General features: G+C 41.1%; 2 protein-coding genes across 3 annotated transcripts in view; one reads left to right on the top strand and one right to left on the bottom strand.

Moving 5' to 3' along the window:
- Window positions 1-79: 79 nt before the first annotated feature.
- LOC113532891 (GTPase IMAP family member 4) lies at window positions 80-3,622 on the top strand. Its single transcript, XM_053239501.1, has one exon. The coding sequence runs from the start codon at window positions 1,493-1,495 to the stop codon at window positions 2,123-2,125; it is 633 nt and encodes a 210-aa protein (XP_053095476.1). The 5' UTR covers window positions 80-1,492; the 3' UTR covers window positions 2,126-3,622.
- A 1,094-nt stretch (window positions 3,623-4,716) lies between these two features.
- ulk2 (unc-51 like autophagy activating kinase 2) overlaps window positions 4,717-22,152 on the bottom strand; it is a 30,640-nt gene continuing 13,204 nt past the window's right edge. Inside the window, exons 6-27 of one of the 2 annotated variants that reach the window (XM_026924190.3) lie at window positions 21,612-21,785; window positions 21,354-21,427; window positions 21,150-21,251; window positions 20,886-20,944; window positions 20,679-20,761; window positions 19,907-19,957; window positions 19,728-19,816; window positions 19,383-19,554; window positions 19,227-19,287; window positions 15,920-16,069; window positions 14,701-14,846; window positions 14,394-14,477; window positions 12,547-12,818; window positions 12,265-12,461; window positions 11,569-11,678; window positions 10,394-10,528; window positions 9,766-9,977; window positions 9,208-9,386; window positions 8,763-8,881; window positions 7,754-7,911; window positions 7,532-7,667; window positions 4,717-7,062 (exon numbers count right to left, since the gene is read on the bottom strand). In XM_026924190.3, the coding sequence (XP_026779991.1) occupies window positions 6,998-7,062; window positions 7,532-7,667; window positions 7,754-7,911; window positions 8,763-8,881; window positions 9,208-9,386; window positions 9,766-9,977; window positions 10,394-10,528; window positions 11,569-11,678; window positions 12,265-12,461; window positions 12,547-12,818; window positions 14,394-14,477; window positions 14,701-14,846; window positions 15,920-16,069; window positions 19,227-19,287; window positions 19,383-19,554; window positions 19,728-19,816; window positions 19,907-19,957; window positions 20,679-20,761; window positions 20,886-20,944; window positions 21,150-21,251; window positions 21,354-21,427; window positions 21,612-21,785 (2,828 nt within the window). In that variant the 3' untranslated portion in view covers window positions 4,717-6,997. The remainder of the gene's footprint in view (window positions 7,063-7,531; window positions 7,668-7,753; window positions 7,912-8,762; window positions 8,882-9,207; window positions 9,387-9,765; window positions 9,978-10,393; window positions 10,529-11,568; window positions 11,679-12,264; window positions 12,462-12,546; window positions 12,819-14,393; window positions 14,478-14,700; window positions 14,847-15,919; window positions 16,070-19,226; window positions 19,288-19,382; window positions 19,555-19,727; window positions 19,817-19,906; window positions 19,958-20,678; window positions 20,762-20,885; window positions 20,945-21,149; window positions 21,252-21,353; window positions 21,428-21,611; window positions 21,786-22,152) is intronic. The other variant, XM_026924191.3, reaches the window with a different exon arrangement.

The following is a 22,152-nucleotide window of genomic DNA, read 5'->3' on the forward strand; positions in this document are numbered from 1 at the left end:
AATAATAGATTAGACAGTGACTTCACTTCTGAAATGTTACCCAGCTGGTACAGGTTATGTGCTCGGTATCTGCACGTAGACAGAAACAGAAAAATTGACTTCTTCTAACAGGTGAATTTTTTATTTATTTATTTATTTATTTATTTTTAAGCCACAGAAGCAGAAGGTAGACCATCTTATATATAGGGTTGTTTGATGACCCCCTTATTGAAACAGGTAATTCATTAAGGAAAATAATGTAAACAAATATTAAATTTAATACTCACCAAACACCCAGTCAAAGCCCAGGATTAGTCATGACAGCACTGTATAAACATCATACTCCTTAACCAGACTCAAGCACATTTACACTTTAAATTTCTCGCCTTACTAAAACAGGTCAGCTTTTATGAATTATTTATTTATTTCAGTGATGTAGCGTTCTCCTAAATGTTTTGAAGACCTCATATACCAATGTTGTTGAACGTTTTTACTGTATCACAACAACAGATTACACCTTCCAAAGAAGTGAACTTTGTGACTAGAACTGAATCACGGTGTTTGTGTGCTGGTCACTGGGTGTGAAGGAGGAAATATGATGAAGATATTGTGCTGAAGACTGGGAAGCTAAGAGAAATTAGTGTTCTTAGTTGAAGCCTCAAGCAAATGGAATTTAGAAGCTTGCCGGCAAATGGTAAGTTTATTTACTGTTTAAAGCTAAATGTGTGTGTGTGAGTGTGTGTGTATGAGTGTGTTACAGGCAACAGATTAACTACAGCAGTACTGCCAACCCTTGGAGCAAAGTATTATTTTACCCAGCAAAGTGTTTCAGTAGACCAAACTGGAAAAAGAAAAAAAAAAAACAACAACCAAAAACTGTAGCAGAGTCGCTCAGTGCACGCAGATCTGATCTGTTGTGGTTTATCCAATCACACGCATTTATGTAAATTATTCTGCTGAAGGCAGATCCTTAGTACAGCAGAGATGTAATAGAGGAAGATGTTTTCAGTTTTTCATAGATTTCTCGTTTTATTTTTCCCTCTCCGGTCTGGCTAGTAAAGGGACATGGCTTATACAAAAAAAGAAAGAAAAAAAGAAAACAAAAGTCGACAAGGGAAACAATGTTTATAATGCTCACTAATGCTCTTGTGGCTGAATGAGCACAGATCCCCACAGCGACACTCCAAAATCTAGTGGAAAGCCTTCCCAGAAGAGGGAGGTTATTATAACAGCTAAGGGGCAAGCAACACCATATTACACACTAACGTGGGGGGAAGGGGGTTTGGGGACCTGTGGGGCAACTCTATATTAATACCCACAATTTTGGAATGGGATGTTCAGCAAGGACCTAAGGGTGTGACGGTCAAGCAGGACAAGCTATTTTTTCCAGTATTTTGCATTTCATTTTCACTGTTTGCCAGAATTTGACATCTGACAGGTTTTCCCAGACTGCCACAAACACATATTTTGTCTGTCACTCAGCAAATAATACCAGGTTAATGAACAAGAAAGCATGGCTAATCCTTTAGTTTTAGTTCCCACAGCTGGAGATCAGCGCGTCTCAACACTGGCACTTGTGCTGCTTGGACGGAGAAATTCAGGGAAGAGCTCAGCAGGAAATACTATCTTTGGAGGAAGGGTGTTTGAGGCTGGTGAGAAGACCAGACATTGTGTACAAAGACATGGCTGGATCAGCGGAGTGAGACTGACCGTTGTGGACACTCCCGGCTGGAGCAGTTTTGGTTTAGCTAATGCAACGCTTGTGAGACAGGAGATACTGCGCAGTGTGAAGTTATGTCTTCCCAGACCTCAGGCCTTCCTGCTGGTCATCCCAGTGGACGCGTTCAGCAACCGAGACTGCAAGGCTGTGGAGGAACACATGAGCCTGCTCGGATATATGTGGAATCGCACCGTGGTGCTCTTTACCTGGGCTGATGAACTGAGAGGCAAGAGCATTGAAGAACACGTGAAAAAGAGAGGTAAACATCTCCAGAAGATTCTGGAGAAGTGTGGATACAGGTATCATGTCCTGAACAATGAAACGAGAGATGAACATCAAGTGAGGCAGTTGCTGGAGATTGTGAAGGAAACACGTCTAACAGCTAAACTGGAGCTCAGCAGCCATCGGCAGCGTTTTTATTATTAATGAAGAAAGGATCATGTGAATTGGAGGGCAACTGAACAGAACCGATTCATTCATTATTTAAAATCAAATATTTTATTTTAAAGGAAACCAACAGATTTTTTAAAATTCCTGCATTATGTTAATAGAATGCTTATGTTTTTCACCTAGTCTCTCTCATTACATATCATTACAAGTACTGATTTATAAGCCCGTTATCCCAGAAGAATAGGGGTTATGTTTTGACTCTAGTTCCTCTTAATGTTTCTTACTTATTTCATCTTAAAGAGTTTCTCCTTGCTTTTCTCACCTCTAGCTTACTCATTAGGGCTCTAAATATAAATCCACATCAGATATTCTGTGAAGTGGCTTTGTGACAATGTCTATTGTTAAAATTTCTAAAATTTTTAAAAATTAATACTAAATAAAATTGAATTGAAAATTGTAATCATTGACAAAATGCTGTCTAATCTCCTTAAATAATGTGTGTGATTACTATTGACTATACTTATGATATGTTTCCCAGCAGTAAGAAAATACTTCACTTAAATCAGTGTCTAAGGGCAGTTGCTAAAAGAGACTCTCATTAATTTTCCAAATGTATTAATAAACTAAACTCTAACTCTCGATCATTTCTCCTTTTAAAAATAGAGCTCCTTTTTCAGAGGGATGAATTTATGGTTGTTTTGGCGACATAGACACATAAACACAGAAATATGTTTTGACCTGATGGTGCATGGATGCCACAAAATCTCAGTAAAAGTGGACGTCACCAGAACTGCTTTTTACTGGATTGTTGGAAAGTTCGATAATACTAAACAAGAACAGCTTTGGTACGATTTTCATTCATGTCTCATTCAAGTCCTTTATTTTTAAAGTGTATCAGATAACCTAGTTGCATATTTTAAAACTGAATTTTAATTTATTTATGATTTCAGCACCTGCCCCTAGGCTTCCATTATAGTAGGGTTTTGAGAAACAGGTTTGTCATTATTTTGTTCAGTACAGGTTTAGGCGATATTTCAGGGTTAAGGAGTAGCATGACATGGAACTCTTACCTTGTCAAACAAAATAGATTAGCCAGCCTTGCGAAGATGGCTGGGAAAATTACTGGAGAGGAACAGACCTGTCTTACTGACATAGTTTATATGCATGTTCTGATTAAGGCCCAAGCCATTCTTTGTACTTTGGATCATCCCTTATGCACTGACTTTCAGCCAAGAGCTAGGACTAAACGAATTAAAGACTACCTTGTGGCTATGATCATTTGGTTAATGAATTCTGCTTGCTCTGATGACAGATAATTTATTTTTATAAAGTTGGTGATCTTATGTAACCTGCAATTTTAGATTTGTATTGTATGTATTATGTATGTTATGTTGTTTTTATTAATACTAAAATGCTGTATTGATGTGGTTATGGCATGGCACTTTGCTGCAAAAATAGTTTCTCCTAGAGAGACAATAAAATTGAAGTTGAAGACATGCAACCCGTCCTGTTTTATTGCTCTTATAACAGCACTTTGTCAACTATTACAAATTTTAATTTATTAAAGAATGGCACATCATTCTTTTAACAGTTTATAGTTACATTTAATGTTGTGGAATGTCTGAGAGACAGGTTAGTTCCTGTTATCACTTAAGTTATATGCTTTTTCCCCCACTTACGCTATTTTTTTCTCTCTCTCAAAGTTAATAAGACAAAAACCACAGCTTGTCAGGTTACTGTGAAAAATGCAAAGTCCTCTGTCCTGAAGACGCTACCATGGCAGAAAATCTGTGATCGATATAAAGCAATGACATTTGAGACTCTTTTCATAAATGTTAAATAAACATCTCGTTAAACAAAGCTTCAGCATATCAGTGATAAGATGTTTTTGGTACATTATGTGTAGCATCATTATGTGGTACAACTTGTTACTATAGAAACAAACCGTGCATTATGAGCATATTAATATAAACCTCTGATTTAATTTTCAGCCATCACTACTGTCAGAGCTGTGCTCTTATAGAAAACTAATCAACATCTTCTGACCAATCAGATAGCATTGTTTTGCTCAGTAAGTGTGCTCTAATGATGTTTATAAAAGGTCAAACAAATGCCTCCCTCAGTTTGTTTAATTCACATTTTATTGGCTAAAAGCTGCTATGGTGAGAAACATGACTAACTAATCAGAATCATGCACTTTTCCTTGTAGGTCTGGTTTTATAAGGTAAGACGTCGTTCCTGTACTACTAACATGTTATTTTTAATCATTTTCAGTGGAAATGAATATATTTTCTATCCTACGCCTATTAACATTATTAATATGGCACGATTAATTGATGGTAGGTTATGCATTAAATAATTAAAACTCTGAATCACAAAATCTGAATACCACCAACATATCTACTACTGTCTGACGAACACCAAAAATGGCTGAGTGTATCACACTTATTAATTTAACAGTACACATGGCTCTACGATTTATTGAATTATTATTGAACATATTTCCTCACCCCCAGACATTAATTGCTGGCTATGTCACTGAGTTCAGGGAAACTACAGATGTGGTGGATAGGTATTAGATTGTGAGTAAAAATGCTGGAGTATTCCTTTAATAAATCCCATCCATATATTTTAAAACTATATTTTTATTTGATTTTTTGACTGATCTATTTGGGAGGCTGCTAATCAAGCTGAATGACAAGTGGAACTGCTGAATCCTTGACAAATGCCTCATGGGCAATAACAGTCACTTGGATGTAAACCATGACATCGACAGACCACTTTGTGACACCACCCATGAGAAGAGGCAGCTACAGTTTACATTTTATAATTATATATAAATGATTTTATTTGTATAGTGGACTGAACTACTGTTCTTATTGGTTGTCCTGTAACAAGTCCCAAGTTATAAAATCTATATTTCATGTCCATGCAAAATGAACAATGAACATGGTACAATGCGGAAAGAGAGCCGTGCTGCAGGTGGCTCTGGTGAACCTGAGTGGATTTTTGAGTCCACACAGAACAGAGTTGTTGGTGAACTGATTACAATATTGTGTCAGTTAAAAAAAAAAAAAAAAAAAAAAAAAAAGTTTCCATTGAGGTTTCCCATTGCATTGGCTGTATTATACGAGACGAGTCAGATGTGGTTATTTACTTCAAGAACAGGGAATATACATTCTAACTTTCCACAGGTGCGACTTCCTCTCTGCACCAGTCAATTCGAAGAAACATCCCGTGTACACGGTGCTCAGAGCCTGAAAATGGAGTGACATCTACAGGCTACAGGACTGTGCATGGATTTGATAGGGTCTTATAAAAGGAGCCAGGAGAATATCTTTCTGGCATTTTTTCCCCCTCCTACACAATATAGATTTGTGAAGGTAAAGTCTGAGAATAAAATGTATAAACCACAAAATTATAGCAAAAAAGAACAGACTGGAAACAGCATCAGTGCCAGTGCAGCTCTATAACACCAGGAGGTTGTTATTAACACATGTACAGGAGAAAGCAGGCTACTTTTGCAGTGCTTTCAGTTCAGTTTTCTTAAACTGGCCTTTAGTGCACTTCAGCAGTGCCAACACACACACACACACACATTTATATATACAGGATCATATATACACACTCATACACACACACACACACACACACACACACACACAGAGCCAGGGAAAGGCAGAGCCAGCTTGGCTGCTTACTGCCTGGCAGAGAGAGTTCACATTAGCATTTCTGCTTCGTATCCTTATCCGACTGCACTCCAAAAGGAATGTACTTCATAGAGCACAGGTCTTCTGAATTCTGAGCTGCCATGCAAAGACAAACATGAGGTCTCTTCCTTGAGGGCTGCATAAGAGTCTGAATGGCAGTAGTGGGTAAGTATCAAACTGCTAAAAAAAAATGACTTGTGCTCTTGGATTGAGTGGCAGGGAATCCCATGACAGCTCCTACAACTGCCTTTCGCTCCGAAACGAACAAAACACGAAACAGCGCACATGCACATTCAAATATTTACACAATGCAAATGTCAGTTTATAAAAACAAAAAAAAAATCCAGTATTAATATAAACATAATGCTTGTTTCTATATTAACAAATGAAAAAGTAACTACTCAAGTATCTTGACCATTATTGTTGATGAACATCACGACTGATCCTGATCGCCGAGAAAGCCAGGAACGCCGGGAACGCCGGGAAAACTCTTGTCCCTGCACATGACAAGCATTTTAATTTCTCTTTACAGCCTGTTGAGCCAGGCAGCAAGTCAAGCCATAGAGAATAGCTCAGTGTGGGTTCTAGCAGAAGTCTTTTCCACGTCTGTGTCAATAAAGTGCATTTGATTTAAAAAAAAAAAAATGATTATGTTACAAATCTCAGGCTACCGTGCTAAAGACAGCCGAGTAAATGTGTGCGTGTGTGTGCTAATTACAGTCCAACATGAGTCTGACTCAAGAAAAGCATCCAAACATAACATGACAACACTAATATCCTCCTATAACCAATAAATAATCGCAACACTATCACAGAATACAGTATTTAAAAAAGTCATTTTAAAAAAAAAAGACCAGTCCTCAGTGTAAAAAGAGGAAAAAGCTAAAAGAGGTGTTCTGAGGAGAACTGCTGAAAGAAACAGGAGACAGCTTGCTGAGTCCAGTGCCTCTTTCTTGAGAACAGAAACTGTATTGTTGTTGCATTTGATCTTTGGTAGTGACTCGGTGGAAGAGGTCCTTTATGAAAAAATAATACTTGTTCTGTTGGTTCTGGTGATTTTGTGAAAAATAATAATAATTACAAAGGAAAAGTGCTCTGGCTGCTACGAAGTCGGAGAAGTGGGAGTGAGGGGATCCTCTAGTCTGAGCAGGTTAGAAGGGGGACGGTCCCTGTGGCCAGTGGTGTGTGTGTGAGGGATCTATTCATACAGCGTGACAGTGCAGTAACACAACGCAGAGATCCTCCGGTCCACACTCGCCTTATCTGTTCACACACACACACAGGAAAGACACATTGTAAGCATGGAGAGGGCTGGAACAAAGAGAACAGACAGTGTCTGAGTTCCTCCTATAGAAGAGGCTCTCAAAGATTTGTAGCCAGAGACTCCTTTAACTGTAAAATCAATTTCATAGACTGCCTCAGGACAGATTTATTTCATGAACATAGATCTTTTTATTCCTGAACTCTCTACCAACAGAACACATTAGGTCAAAACATTATTTATAGCTTTACTTTTGAATTTTTGGATTAAATCCATTCAGAATTGACCAGTCAAACAAGCTAACAGCTATAAGAACTTAATAATAAATATAACATCGGGTTGTGATTTCCACCCCATGAATTAAAAATCATTAACCCCTTGGCTATGCTTAACAGACCTTTGAGAGCCCATTTTGAGAACAACGTCTCAAAGTGATGATTAAAGGTGTACAGTGTGTGCAGTTATACTCACACTTGGTGACGTTCTCTACATCTGCCGGATCCTGCAGGATCTTAGCAAGGCCCTCCAACAGCATGGCGGCTTTGTTATAGCGGTACGCGATGTCCTCGGTCTGCTGGAACATCTCGTCCAGTGCTGCCGCCTGGACCTGTCCCAAACACACAGCCCGTGTCAATCCTTTACACAGAGACACAGACACATGTGTGAGTGCATGCTATTGTCTGTCTCGCTCACCATCTCCACAGCGTGGTTGTATATGAGCTTCTCAGCAGTCACGCTGTTGATCTCATCCACAAAGCGCTGCTTGTCTGAGAAGAAGTGGTTGAGTTTGTCCGTGAGCTGGCGGCACAGAGAGATGCAGCTCTTGTAGCGCTCGTTCAGGCTTTTCACCACTGCAGAAGAGAGGAGCAGAGATTGAGGACATGCTGCTCTTTCTATGAAACTGTTTTTATGTGTCTTTTCCTGGTAAATGACATTAATTATTTGTGTCAAATGTCAGAACTTATTGTCACTAGACTATTTTGGAATAGGGCAGAGGTTCCCAAGCAATAAGCCACAGATCAGTATCGGGTTGAAACAGTGCCCCAGTGAGAGCATTATGTTTCCCGCAGAGGGGCAAAGACTGACAAGTGTATCAGAGACTAACAAATGAGTCTGAGAAACACACACCAACATGTGTTCAAATACACTCTGGGTGACTATATCTTTTTGAACTGCTGTTCACGCAGCATCATAGATGCAGCATCACAGATTTATATGACCTTGTCAGTCGACATCAAATATAATTGAAAATAAAGAAAAAAGAATGAGAGAAACTACTTTTCTTGCTCCCATGATCTTCAGGTAATTCAGATGTTTGACATGTGAGTTGTGAAATGTTCCAAATATTTCATAGGGGTGAACATGTTCAGGTAACAGGTTTGACTGAATGTTGTGAGACTAAGGTGTTCGTTTCATAACTTATGCTTCATTGAAAAGAACTGTGGATATTAAATGGATTCTCACATTAATGTAAAAATAATATGATTTTGAAGGGTTTTAATAATTATACTTCACGATATTTCAAGTGTTATAGTGGGCTATATAGCAAAGTAGAGATGTTTTATTTATGTTTTAAGTTACTTTATTTGAAACATGCATATAGGTGACGCTTTACTATCAGATATTCTTGTCCTTGTGGAGACATTTGGTCCACCAAAATATACCAACCTTCTTATACACACACACACACAAACATGCTCACCTTGTTTTACAGCAGTTGAGGGGTTCAGCTTGGCAGACTTGATCTGCGCTTTGGCCAGATGCAGAGAGGACGCGAGCAGCTGAGCAGCCTTCATATACAACACCAGCTGCTCCACTTGCCTACAGTGGGTGATGGGATGGAGCATAAATGAGTGCCTGAATATGTGTGGTGTGTAGTTTTGCATATACATGTGCTTTAGACCTTCTGTTAACACTGTACTCAAATTAACACTGTATGTTAGTAGAATACATTTATTACCATTTGGATAAAATACATAAGGCAAGTTTTAAAAAATGAGATATTCAAATACAAACTCAATTGACTCAGTTTTGTTGAAAAACAAATTCAATTAAGTAAAATTCAGAATTCATTTTTGATAACTAATGAAATAAGAGATCGTGGTGCTATGCATGTGAGTGTGTGTGTGTGTGTGTGTGTGTCTCACCCCCACTCCTTGCTGAGCTGGCTGATCTGGTCCACCACCACACTGTCCTGAGGAGGGTAAAGCGAGGCTGCAGAAATGCCAAGGTCTGCTCCTCCTGCTCTCACAGCAGCCATCTCCAACACACAGTCCGTAAAGGACAGCATCATCCGCAGGTGCATTAGTGTGTCTGTGTGCTCTCTCTGCCAAAACACACACACAGACGTCAGTGTACCTGTAGAGTTCGAGGGTCGCTCTTTATTCACTATTCACTCCTTCACTATACCCTCCTCTGTTTTAAGGGTTATATCGTGAACTATATAACAGACTAAACTATTTAACACGTAACTCTTTTAAAGCAAGGATTCTCATCTCCAGTCCCACTTCCCTACAGAGCCTATAATTTTCCCTATCTGATCAGCTAATTATCAGGTCCATCATGAACTTGATCATGTGTGCTGATAGTAAGAAACGAATGAAACTCTTTAGTCCAGTGGGTCCACAGGACTGTAGTTGAGAATACTGCTTTTCAGAGAACTTGCCTTGGCTTACTTTAGTGTTACACAAAAGTTAGCCTCTCACCTCCATCAGTGTCTCCTCTGGGAGCTCAGGGGCCTCAAAAGTGATAAACCCATCAAGGCTGGGTGGAGAGGTGCCGTAGGGGACATAGCGTAGGCTGCTGGGGGCCGCTTCTGCCCCGGGGGGAGAACTACCCATGGCCATAGCAGGAGGAGAACCCATGCATACCTTTCCACTGGTGGAGTACAGCGAGCCTGCTGAACTGTTGGACCCCACTGCGGAAAGACACACACACACACACACACACACAGAAATATATCAAGGATTACACCTACATGAACAATAAGTCTAAGTGAATGGGCATGAGCTGGTGGTATTAGAGGCTTCACCAAGACTATACCACAAACCCAGCTGTCCTAACTCACTACTACTAATTTAGTAGTCAGTGATCCTTTGAAGACTTGAAAAATTACATCAATGCCACACAAGTATATCCCAAATAAGCTTTTAGATAAGTTAAAGATGATGTACTGGCTTATTTCTTTGTAACTGTATTTGGAATCTGTGCAGCAGACAGATAGCACACATCCATTGATGTCCAGTACCAAACCCATTGCTATTTATGAAGCCTAGTCTGGTGGTGGTGATGATGGTGGTGGCCTGGTCGGCAGTAGCGAGATGAAGCTCTCACCTGATGTGGTGCGAGGGCGTGTGCTCAGGTGGCTGCAAGTGGGAGGGGTGATGCTGTTGGGGGGCGAGCCTACTGTGAACACTACAGTACGGGGACTCGCACCGCCCACTGCCAAACCACATGACCCTGTAGGCGCTGAGGGTGGCACACACAAATACACGCACATACACACACACACACATACATACATACACACACACACACAAACACAACACAGGGGTCACTCACAAACTCACGCCAAGACCCAGGGCAGCTTTACACACACCAAAAGCCAATCAAGCATAAGCTGCAGAGCATAAGCTGAACAGGAGCTTTTAGATGTGGAAACATACTGTATGAGATTTAGGACAAAAGAACACTGCATACCTACATAAAAAATAACAACGTACAACAGCAGAGATTCCATGCCATGCCTTATTTTCTTGGCCATTCAATGACTGCTTAGCAACCACTGATATCTATTACCTTAGTCTAACATTCACCACTTAAGCAGGTGCACCAGTGTTTTTCCTGTGAGCATAATTTGAATTTAAAGCTCCTGATATGGTCAACACACCTGAAAGATTTGTAAAAGCAACACATCGTATCCTGATGAAGCAGGCGGTGGTTTTCTATGCATTTCCAAAGTGAAAAATAGATTTTTAAAATATAAACTACGGTCTGAGTTGTACCCATTAGCCGAAAACAGACACTGTAACCCTTGACCCCTCTGCTTAAGGACGAACATTCATCTGCTGTTTAGTTTGTAATATGAGCGAGTCTGACTTAATAAGCTATTAAAAAAATAGTCTTGGACATCAGCCTTAACAAAATATACATTAACACAATAGATGATGGAAGCTAGCTGGTTACCCAATCTCAAGAAGGAATTGGTAGCATTTTTTTTTTGCCATCATTCATTTGCTGAAGTAATTCAATGTTTATTATTTTTCAAATGCTTTATAAAGGTTTTGCTGTCAGATTCTACCTAAAACCTATCCTGATTTGCAAACCAGATCTACTACATTTTGTGATAGCTGTTTATCATATTGACTCCAGGCTTTTTTTTTAGAAGCTTGAACTACACCGTCAGAGTAGGCAGAGCTTGACTGGCCAATTATTATATAACATCAGTAATTACTTGCTATATAATCGCAATAAATCCATGCTATTATGTAATGACACTGAAAAGTTACCTGTGTCCATAGGTCTCTCTGTGTTGAGGCTGTCTGTACTGCCCTGGTACGTCTGTCCTCCCAGAGTGATCCTCACAGGCTGCTCTGACAAACGCCCTGTACTCACAGACCTGAGGAGAAAAAGCATACTTAGGTCATGAATGCATGTTCTGTAGTGCACAGGATTAAATGGCTAACATGAGAGCAGTGCCTGGTGTAAAAGGAAAGGCATCAACGAGAGGTTGTGACGTGCTACAGCATACAGCAGTAATTTTGATGTAAAACGAGACTAATCTGCAAACCCGTGGTACTTGATTTCCAACCAGACACGTTTAATGGAGTTGTACTGATGACTGGAACTGTATTGTCTCTCTTTTCTGTCAGCCCGCTCCCATCAGTATGAGAGTAAAAGCTGCCCACTTCTCTGACTTTTTCAGTGCTGTTCTCGCACCAAAATTTTGCCCGACATGGCTTTTCTATTTCAGCCTCCAACTTTCTATCGCCATAGTGTATAATGAATGCCCAAATATCAAATTCAGTAATTATATCCTGGTGCCACGTATGGTTAACCCATTAGAAAACCCATGCACACTCTAGTAAGCGCAGATGTTTCACCTGGAGGATCCATGGAAGCATCTGTTAGAATATCAGTTAATGTATCAAAGAAAAGAATAAACATGAATAAAGTATAGGAAACAGAATTTGTGTTCTTCGTACCTGCCAAAGGTAGTTTTGGAGCTCTCGGAAGCCGAGTGTCGCCCGCTGGGGTACGGTGACCAGTGGTGGGGGCAGATCTCCCGGGCATCAGTAGACATCTTACTGGAATTAGGGCTGTCCACTATGCCCTGTTGAGAAGCCAACGCCATGAGATTGCACGAGGCCTGAGTTTTAGGGATTTTAAAGGGAGCGGTTGTCTGTAAAACAAGGATAGGTCAAAACATGGTGAGCCTAGGAAAAAGTACAAACCCAGTCTATATGTTAAGTTTTCATCAAGACTACCTTGGTTGGTGAGCCAATGATGGTGGGTAGGGGGGACTTCTGTAGCCAATCAGAGGTGCGGGGGGAGGAGCCAAGGTGCTTGGTGGGAGAGGTCCCCAGGTTGCCAGGGCGTCCCAACTGTGGTGAGTGGGTAGGGGGATAGGCTAAGGCAGTAGGCTGCACAGGATCAGACAGCTGCTTGTATAGCTTCTGCTTGTTTTGGTAGACGTCAGTCAGGGTGGGTGCGCTCTGGAGACGGGCACCCAGCAATTGAGATGAGGGCACAGGGGAACCTGTATTAAAAAAAAAAAAAAAAAAACAAATCAGGCAACTATTTAACATTAAAATTAATCTCAGTCATATAAATGTCTGTTAATATTGAAGTGATTTTTCATTTTCCAGCAGTTCTGACTGACACATTGCATGCTATGCCCATTAGATGGCACCACCGTCCATATGAGATCGCTATGCTTCAGGTGACTGCCATTGACACTGCAGCAGAAGAGGCTACTGAGTTCATTTTAACTTGACTTCAAACTATGACCTATATTCCACCATGTAGAGTTCATGACCACTACTATAAACACACACTCCTTGACACACACTGATGGTCTAGAGAACAGGTGGAATAAAGAATTGTCATAACCCAGAAATACACAGTTCCTGGAAGAGTTTCTGAGTTGCATTTCCACTGCACTGCAAAGACCATGATCATTATGTACAACTGCATGATTCATGTATACTCTTTAATGGATCCAATGACTAACATGCTTTGTGTTGTGAATATAATGTTAACATCAAGGTATATTATATGGCCATAAGTTTGTGGACACCTGACCATCACACCCATATGTGGTTCTTCACCAAACTGCTGCCACAAAGTTGGAAGCACACAATTGTATAGGATGTATACTGTTGTATACTGTAGCATTACAATTTCCCTTCACTGGAACTAAGGAGCCCAAACCTGTTCCAGCATGACAATGCCCCTGTGCACAAAGCAAGGTCTATTAAGTCATGGTTTGTCAAGGTTGGAGTGGAAGAACTTGAGTGGCCTGCACAGAGCCCTGACCTCAACCCCACTGTACACCTCTCACACTACAGCAGTGCCTGACCTCACTAACGTATATTTAAAGAATCTTTCATAGAGTTGTCATGTTGCACAGAAATGTTGGATTTTTGAATTTTATTTAATGTTTGATTAATATCCGTATTTGCCATGAAATAGCCATTGAAGCTGGTATGGCAATAAACTTAAATACAAACAAACAAACAAACAAATGACCTCACTAATGCTCTTGTGGGTAAATGAGCAAAAAAAAAAAAAAAAAAAAAAAAGGCACACTTCAAAATCTAGTGGAAAGCCTTCCCAGAAGAGTGGAGGTTATAATAACAGGAAAGGGGGACTAGATCTGGAATGGGATGTTCAAAAAGCACATATAAGTGTGATGGTCAGATTTCCACAAACATTCGGCCATATAGTGTTTTTAAAACAGCAAAAAGCTAAATTGATGGTAGATGCACTGATACGCTGTATCAGTACGGTAACCTTCACTTTGTAGTGCCTGATTTACAGAACAGTTCACAGGAAAATAACATGGTTCTAAGAACTATGGCCCAGAAACTAAACTGCCTTGGTTATTGTGGTGGATATGAGCCTAAGCCTAATATTTTGTATGTTCGGTCTGAACTATAGCTGTACCTAAACATTGTAGTCATTAAAGAAAAGATGGTTTCTATAAAAACCATTCCACAGACACACTTTGACCCAGCATAGAATTCAGAGGAAACATAAAGCCTCATGGGAATCTTAACAGGCTTTGGGAGAAAAGAGTGCCTCTCGGTCACACAGAACGTGGTCCACTTACCACCAGACGAGCTGCGGCTGCGTGCCTCGTGGCTGTGGGGATGTCCACAACAGCAATGGCCCAGCTGCTCAGGAATAGTAGCCACTGAAAAAAACACACAGACAGATATGTCAGGACATGATGCATGTTAAAGCAAACAAACCCCTCCTCCCAAAAAGTGGACAGCTCCCTGGTAACCTCTACAAACACTGGGACAGAGACAGAATAGTGACAGAGGTGAAAAAATAATAGAAAGGAAGAGGACAGGAAAGAAACGAAGACTAGAAAAAAAGAAAAGATAAATGGAGAAAGAGACAGATATTCTTACCCAGTGGAGAAGGCGAGTAGGGACGGGAGCTGCCAGTGGACAGTCTTCGACCCACAGTCTGGGCAGCATCAGCAGGGCTGGGGGACCCAGAGGCAGCTTTTGGAAATCCCATAGGACTTGTGTTGGAGCGCCTCACTGTACCAGACCTGCAGCCACACAGCACAACATGATTATGATATTACAATACAATCAAACATCATACTGTAGATTAGCAGTAAGCGGAATACAACCAGTACAGATTTTCAACATACAGTTTCGATTTTCTAAATGAAATGCTGGTTTTATATGTTGAGCATATACTGTCACATGAACGAGGTGATCCATCCTCAGTCATTTTTAGAGCTAATTTCCATAAATGTGTCATATGCACAATTACCATCCAAAATTCAGCCACAGGCGAAAATGGCAGGCATTAAAACCAAAGCACACAAGCATATGAAAAGCTCAGTGGTTCACATTCCTCAGCCATCTTTCCTTTGCCTTTTCTTTGACTTACCACAACTAATATCAAAATCCTTACACTGGCACTGAGCGCCAGCTCCTTCCAGGAAGCAATGCAATGCTCTTGTAATCTGTCCTGCTAAAACTTGTTGGAAATTCTGTACAGATATCCCAGTAACACTGGAAAACAAACATGACTCATGAAATCCCGGTGGCAGTCGTCACATACACACTGGTATGCATCGCTCTTTACCACAGCCACTAACGGTGTGGTCTAATGACGAGTGTGAAGCCGTGCTCACAGGAGTCAAGGGTGGTGTGTTTAATCCTTGTTTGAGACACAGTCAGGAGAACAGAAGTGGGGCAGCAGCTGTAGCCTGGCAGCAGGCGCTGAGTTGGGGCTGTTGGGGAGGTGGTGGAGGTGGAGCAGGATTAATCTCTAAGCTCCCTCTGGCCACCTGCCTAAACCAAACCAGCCACATGCTGAGACAATCGACCTGCAAACAAAAGCTGCATCTTCCTTTCTCTTCCTCTTTTTAACCGCTATTGACTATTATATCTCACGCCCTCTGCTCCACCACCACCCAGCTTTTGTACTTTCCGGTTGGTTGCAAATTCTATACATGCATTTACCACTGCAAATACATAAAGTTGATGAACCCTGGACACTAAGCCTTTTAAGTAACAGCCATTCACAAGTCGCAGAAGAAAGGATACGGCCTGACTGGTAGTTAAGCTAATGATTTTTAACCCAAATTCCTAGTGCAAGGTGTCTCACCTGGGTGAGCCGTAGAGGGTGGTGCTGGGGCTGCTGGAGAGGTTCTGCTTGATCCGCTGGTAGTTGCGCACCTGAGTGGGCACAGGGATCGGGGTGGTCTCTGTTCGAGGGGACACCACAGGGTTCTGGCCTGAAGAGGGCTGCGGCTGCCTGGATAAAGTAGAAGAAAATCCAGTGAACTATTCAGCATGTTTCAGCATGAATTCAACCATGGTGGCTGTTCAATTGTTTAAAAAATACCTTTAACAACAAAAAATATGCATTTATATATTTATAATAACAAGAGAACTAAAATAAAGCCAAAACTAACAGAAGTAAGAACTCTGATCTTTGTTTCACAGAGTGCTGACAGTGAGCTTGTTTTCATACAGTATGAAAAACCTTTTCCTGTATAAAGGGCCTGGCTAAGCAGCAGAGGGAAGAGAAACCATGTAAACACATGCACCTTCCAGCCTATCAGAAAGAAGGGAGGGGCTTAGGGTCTGGCCATGTGCAAATGAGGGCTGAGCTTTCAAGCCAATGGTTCATGCCAGGGCCTCCCACTTCCACCAGTCACACTGAGAGGCAAAGAAAAAGCTCATTTGCACTCTTTTGTTTTCTATAGGGTACAAAATGTCTTTGGACAGAAGTCATGTGTGGGTCACATGAGGTGTGATTGTGACTATGTGCTACTTAGAGCTTATAGTGAGGGAAGGACCAGCTAAAACATCAAATGTGTTTTGGAGAGCAGGGGAGGGTCATAATGGGAGGAGCAATACCAACGGTACATGTGAGCCACACAAGGTCAGACAGCTACACAAAGACAGTCTCTTTGTTTGATCCATAGTCGGTTCAGCATGGCACGGCTCAAAAATAAAAAAAAATCTTAGGAGAAAAAGTAGCTAAAACTGGTTTAAACACACACAACAGTTATTTCACAAAGGATACTGGAAATAAAAAAAAATTAAGTGTATATATTCCCTTTGTAAATACCCCAGGGCATAAACAAACCACCACAAGACAGATAGGCAGCATCAGAAATTTTTATCATCAGGTTTTCAATAAAAGTCTATGTTTTTACTTGTTATGTTTTAAAGCCTACTTGTTTATGTCCTACTTGTGCATGTTTTTACAAATTGGTATGGACTAACACCTAGTGTTGTATACCTGCCTGGAGGAAGCACTGGGCTGCCTGCCCCAGAGAGCCGCACTCTCGAGAGTCAACAAACAATGAACATGAGGTGTTACAGAGTGCACTACATGGGAACACTGTGTTGAACTGTAGCTCTCAACTCCAGGAAAAGTCAGCAGCTCTCCTGGAGGAGCTGGCACTCCCCCAAAGTATTGCATGAGACTTCACAAGTGTGTTGAGAAACACTGCATGGCCTACTGCTCAACCAGCTCACCCACATATACACAAAGAGTGTCTCATGCTGCACTCAGAGGACATGTGATAGAAGAATAAAAACAGAGGAGGGGGACAAGCAAAACAGTGTGTGTGTGTGTGTGTGTGTGTGTGTGTGTGTTTGTGTGTATGTGTCAGTCAAAGAAGAAAAACATGGCTAAAAGGGTTTAACTTGAGGCAGAGGAGGAAGTAGCTTTCACTAGATGCATTGACTCTCAGAAGTACTGCACAGAAAGATCTCTCTCGCTGACATGTACATATATGCTACAACTATACAACAAATCTGTTTCTGTAAAGAACCTTTAAAGGTGGGGCTGGTGATTTTCAAGACAGAACACTTTCTGTAATATCTGCCATTCTGCTCAAATTCCAGGCACTATACATAAAATATCTGGTAGTCTGCAAAAACCCTGTCAGATGTCGCTGTGGCTAAATTCTAGAAAAACGCCAAAAATAACGATAAATCAGGTTTTGACCCAACTTGATTCTTTTTTCTGCCAATAATATGCACTGCTTTAAGCTTTAATCTCTGCTTTAAGACAACATAAATATATTTTATCATAATGACACAAAAATGTTGTCACTGAAGTTACTTTCTAACCTTGCCTTGGTAACCTCACACAATTTGATCAAGTTTCTGGATAGTTATGTGCCACAGCAAGTACGTTTGTAACCAGATACCGGCTGTAACAATGCTCCTGCGCTGTCACATCTCAACCGAGAAGAGCGCTTACACATTCTGTACAGATGACAGAGAACAAAGTTTTAAAAATGTCTGAATGACCGAATAAAAATACATTAAATAGAACCTGATTAAATTCATTAACAGAACTGACTGAATTAGTCTGCAATTATTTTCCCTCCGATGTGGAGTGATGAATCAATGATGAGGCTCGTATTTACACGCTGAGAGTGATTTTTACCACAGGTGAGGAGACAGAGACTGATGAGGATAATGCTGATAATCAGTTTGTAACTTGTTAATGTGGCAGTAATGTTTTTCCATAATTAGATGTCTTTCAGTGGAATTGAAATGAAATGTGATTTTCTGCCTTTTCACTTTTGGGGGTAACCAGATTGGACCGGTGTCTTGTTGTGTGTCACATCAGAAAGCTGTCCCTCTTGCACTAGCATTCAAGTGTTCTCATCTCGATAGCATGCAAGTCATTTAAATTTGCAAAACAGGTAGCTTCGGCTAACTTCCACCAAAACTGTTGACTATACCTTTAAATGTAAGCTAATGAAAATGCTCATAAAAAATAGATTCACATATTTTTTTTTTGTACTGCAAAAACAATATTTTTTCCCAAATCTCTACAATACAGGTCTTTTATCTCTATCACTCTGTCCTCACAGCCAGACAATTCAGCTCAGTGATTTTTATTGCTACTTTTTTCCATATTTAGAACAGTAAAAAATAACTGTCATTTATGACTAAATGGTTTTCATTCTGCTAACATTCATAAAAGGGTAGGTTGTCACCACAAACGCTCTCTTTCACAGCCTTGTGATTCACACCATGGCCGAGCTACGTCAGCTACCTTCAGTGCAGAAAATAGCAGCTGCATCACGCTAGGTCATATTCCCATAATGGAATCTGCTGTCTCTTTCACCTTCATGACCAAGTAACTTAGGAGGAGCAGAGGACTGAACATATCTTCACTGAGAAGACAACAGAAGAACATGCAAATCCAATGCAAATCTTCTTGGTGCGCTAAATTAAATGTCACAAACACGATACAAAACATAACCTCTTTAAATAGATGAGTCGTATTTATAACCATCAGTTAATCTTTAATGCTCTGTATTTTGCATGGTCTCATCACCCAGTGAAAGTGACAGTGTGTGGCAGTTCAGATTGTTTGTATAACTTGGTTAGAGAGTGTGTGTGTAATTTGTTCATGGCAATGAGGTCACACTCACCCTCCACAGAGCAGAAACTCACTGGAAGGTCTACGGCCAGTGGCCCCCATCGGCAGGTCATCTGAGAAGAGAATGAGAGTAACTGAGTAACTCACGGTACACACAAACGGCTGGCCATATGAACCAAGTGTGTGTACTGGTGTAGGTCTAACTCACAGGACTGTTCTCCAGAGAGGTGCGGCACCAGCACAAAGTCGTCTGTATCGCAGGAGGAGTTCTTACTGCTGGTGCTGCCACCAGACTCTTTAGACAGCTGCAGGTAGTTGGGAGGGCCGAGAGGTGGAGAGGACAGCACGTCTTCGGGCAGAGTCTGCATGTCCGGCAACGACTGCAGCAAGGAAAGAGAGAGAGGAGGGGAAGGAAAACAATGGATTACCTGGAGTTGAGTCAGCGACAACACTGTTAATCCTCTCATGCATCATAATATGAAGGCATTCACCTAACAGTGCAGAACAGCTGCAGTGGCGTGACAGTTTAGATGGGATAAAGTGATTAACTCACCGGAGGTGAGACGTAACGGCAGGAAGGCGAGCTGCCGCAAGTGCTCTCCGACACTGAGCTAGGGCATGCAGGCACTGGCACAGGGCAAGCTGAGAGAAAAGAACGAAAGCACTAGCTTAGTTATCAGGTCAACATCTCTCTGGCTCTAAAACATGAAAATATGTGATCGTATTTCTCACATTTTTTGATGTTAGATGTTTGATCCAGGAAGGGATGGCTGAAGAATGTATCTACAAGGAGTAAAGAGAGCAGAGTGCAGTGAGTAATAACATGCATTTCCCAATCTCCTTAACAAGAACTACACAGTTCCTGGATCAGTTCCTGCTGATTCCGAGTTTCCACTACACTGTAGGGACCAGAATCACAATATAACATCCACAACACGGTGGACATAAAGGAGGTCGAGAATGAATTTGCATTGCTCTCCACTGTTTTACTTTGCTGTGTAAATGTGATGTTAACAGTAATGTAGCTTTCTTATCTACAGAGAGCAATTTCACGCTTCAAGTCTTTTTTTGCAGAAGAAGTGATGAGCTCATGATGTCATTAAAAGCATGCACAAAATTCACAACATTTTGATTTTGTGAAAAAAGTAAAGGTGCACTGAAACGTCCCACTTTACCAGTCATGCAGTTCTGCCTCTAATATAAAACAAGCCTTAGTAATTGTTCATTAGCGAAACACAAGTTTTTCAAATGCTGGGGAAGAGTCTCAGTCATTTTATGAAGCTTGCAGGAAAAAAAATGCGTTTTGGAAATGCAGCCCATGAAAAAAAATCAGATCTGTTGCCTCTGGTAGAAACATGGCTAAAGTTACTAAGTTCCTCAAAAAGTTCCTGGGTTCCATAAAATGTGGAAATAAGCCTAGATATTAAAAAATACATATTTTATTGAAGTTAATGATAATAAGCAATGCATTCATCACAGCCCAATACAGAAAAGCTGCACTGACCAAAATCCATCCGGTCCTTCTGATTCCTCTGAAGTAAACCCAGCAGCAGATCAGCAAGGGGAGGAGATGTATCCCTCGGGATGCTGAGAGCAGGAAGGAAGAGCTCTTTAGTTATGATGTAAATAGAAGCTGTATTACAGTCTAGCTTTGAGAGTTATGAGTTGCATCTCCTCCAGTAACAGGCCTGTGAGTAATGCTTCTTCTTACTTTGGCACCAGTGTCTTGTTTTTCTCATAGAACATCCTCAGGTCCTGTGGGCTGTTTGCCTATGGGAAACAGAGCAGAAAAAGGATACTAGGATATAAATGGCATAACACTATTACCACATAATCTGTTCCACCACAATGACTTGATACAAGAATGCGCCAACACTGTGGTCTTCATAATGCTAATAAGAAATACAACAGGTGCCTGTTTCTGGCTAAATAGGAACTACAACTGGCTGACAAACATCTATAACCAGACTCTGACCTGAAAGGGTGGCTTCCCCACAAGACACTGATAAATAACAGTCCCGATGCTCCACAGGTCTGCTTTGGCATCATAGTTCTGTGACATTATTACTTCTGGAGCCTGGAGTGGAGAAAAGGGGCATAATCAATGAACCAACACAAACTATATGTGTCAAAGTGTCAAGCAGCAGTGCGGTGTGATTAGACACCTAAGGGTGCTCACCATGTACATAGGCGAACCACACAGAGTGGCTGCCATCATGTTACTTTGAAGATATCGTGCGAAGCCAAAGTCAGCTGTAGGACACAGAAAGTGACCGTTAGTATACCTGTGTTTACTAACACCACTATTGTCTTCATAGTATGCATTTTACAGACAGAAATCCCTAATGTAAAGATGCCCTATGTAATGCATCTAGTTATTATTACAGCTATATGTGCACAGCGTAGTAGGGAGTATAGGTGAGGCATATCCAATTACCAATTTTAATGCGGATGCCACTGACGCTGGATTTCTTGCGGCCAGTGTAGGACAGGAGGATGTTCTGGGGTTTGAGGTCTCGGTGAATGATACCCTTGCTGTTGAGGACACGCATGGCTGCTGCTATCTGCTGGAGAAAGACCCTCAGGGTGTCCTCCCGCAAAGTGCCCTTAGCTGGAACAACACAGAGGCACTGCTGCTGAGAAAGCCACTTCCACACACACGCACACACACTACAACATCCATTTGCTCTGACAGCTGATGAAACACGTGTGAGCGCTACAGCTATAGGCAACAAATCCACAAATATACGCTGTAGCATTTAATGTCCATTAACATCTAGACTGAGGAACATACATTTTGCTGACATTAGTGCAGCTGCTGTGTGGGACGCAGTTTGACACGGTGCTGATTTGGTTGTTGGTCCCCTGTTACAGCAAAACATCACTAAAACAATGAGCTGTTAAGAGGATTTGATTCCCTCCAGTCTACTCAGTAAACAAAAGCAACAATAATCATGGTGGATCCTGCTATGAGTGTT

The sequence above is a fragment of the Pangasianodon hypophthalmus genome, chromosome 14 (assembly GCF_027358585.1).
Source record: "Pangasianodon hypophthalmus isolate fPanHyp1 chromosome 14, fPanHyp1.pri, whole genome shotgun sequence".
Classification (NCBI taxonomy): domain Eukaryota; kingdom Metazoa; phylum Chordata; class Actinopteri; order Siluriformes; family Pangasiidae; genus Pangasianodon; species Pangasianodon hypophthalmus.

Bases quoted from the DNA above. Each gene is read 5' to 3' on its own strand.
- LOC113532891 (XM_053239501.1), top strand. From the start codon at position 1,493: ATGGCTAATCCTTTAGTTTTAGTTCCCACAGCTGGAGATCAGCGCGTC.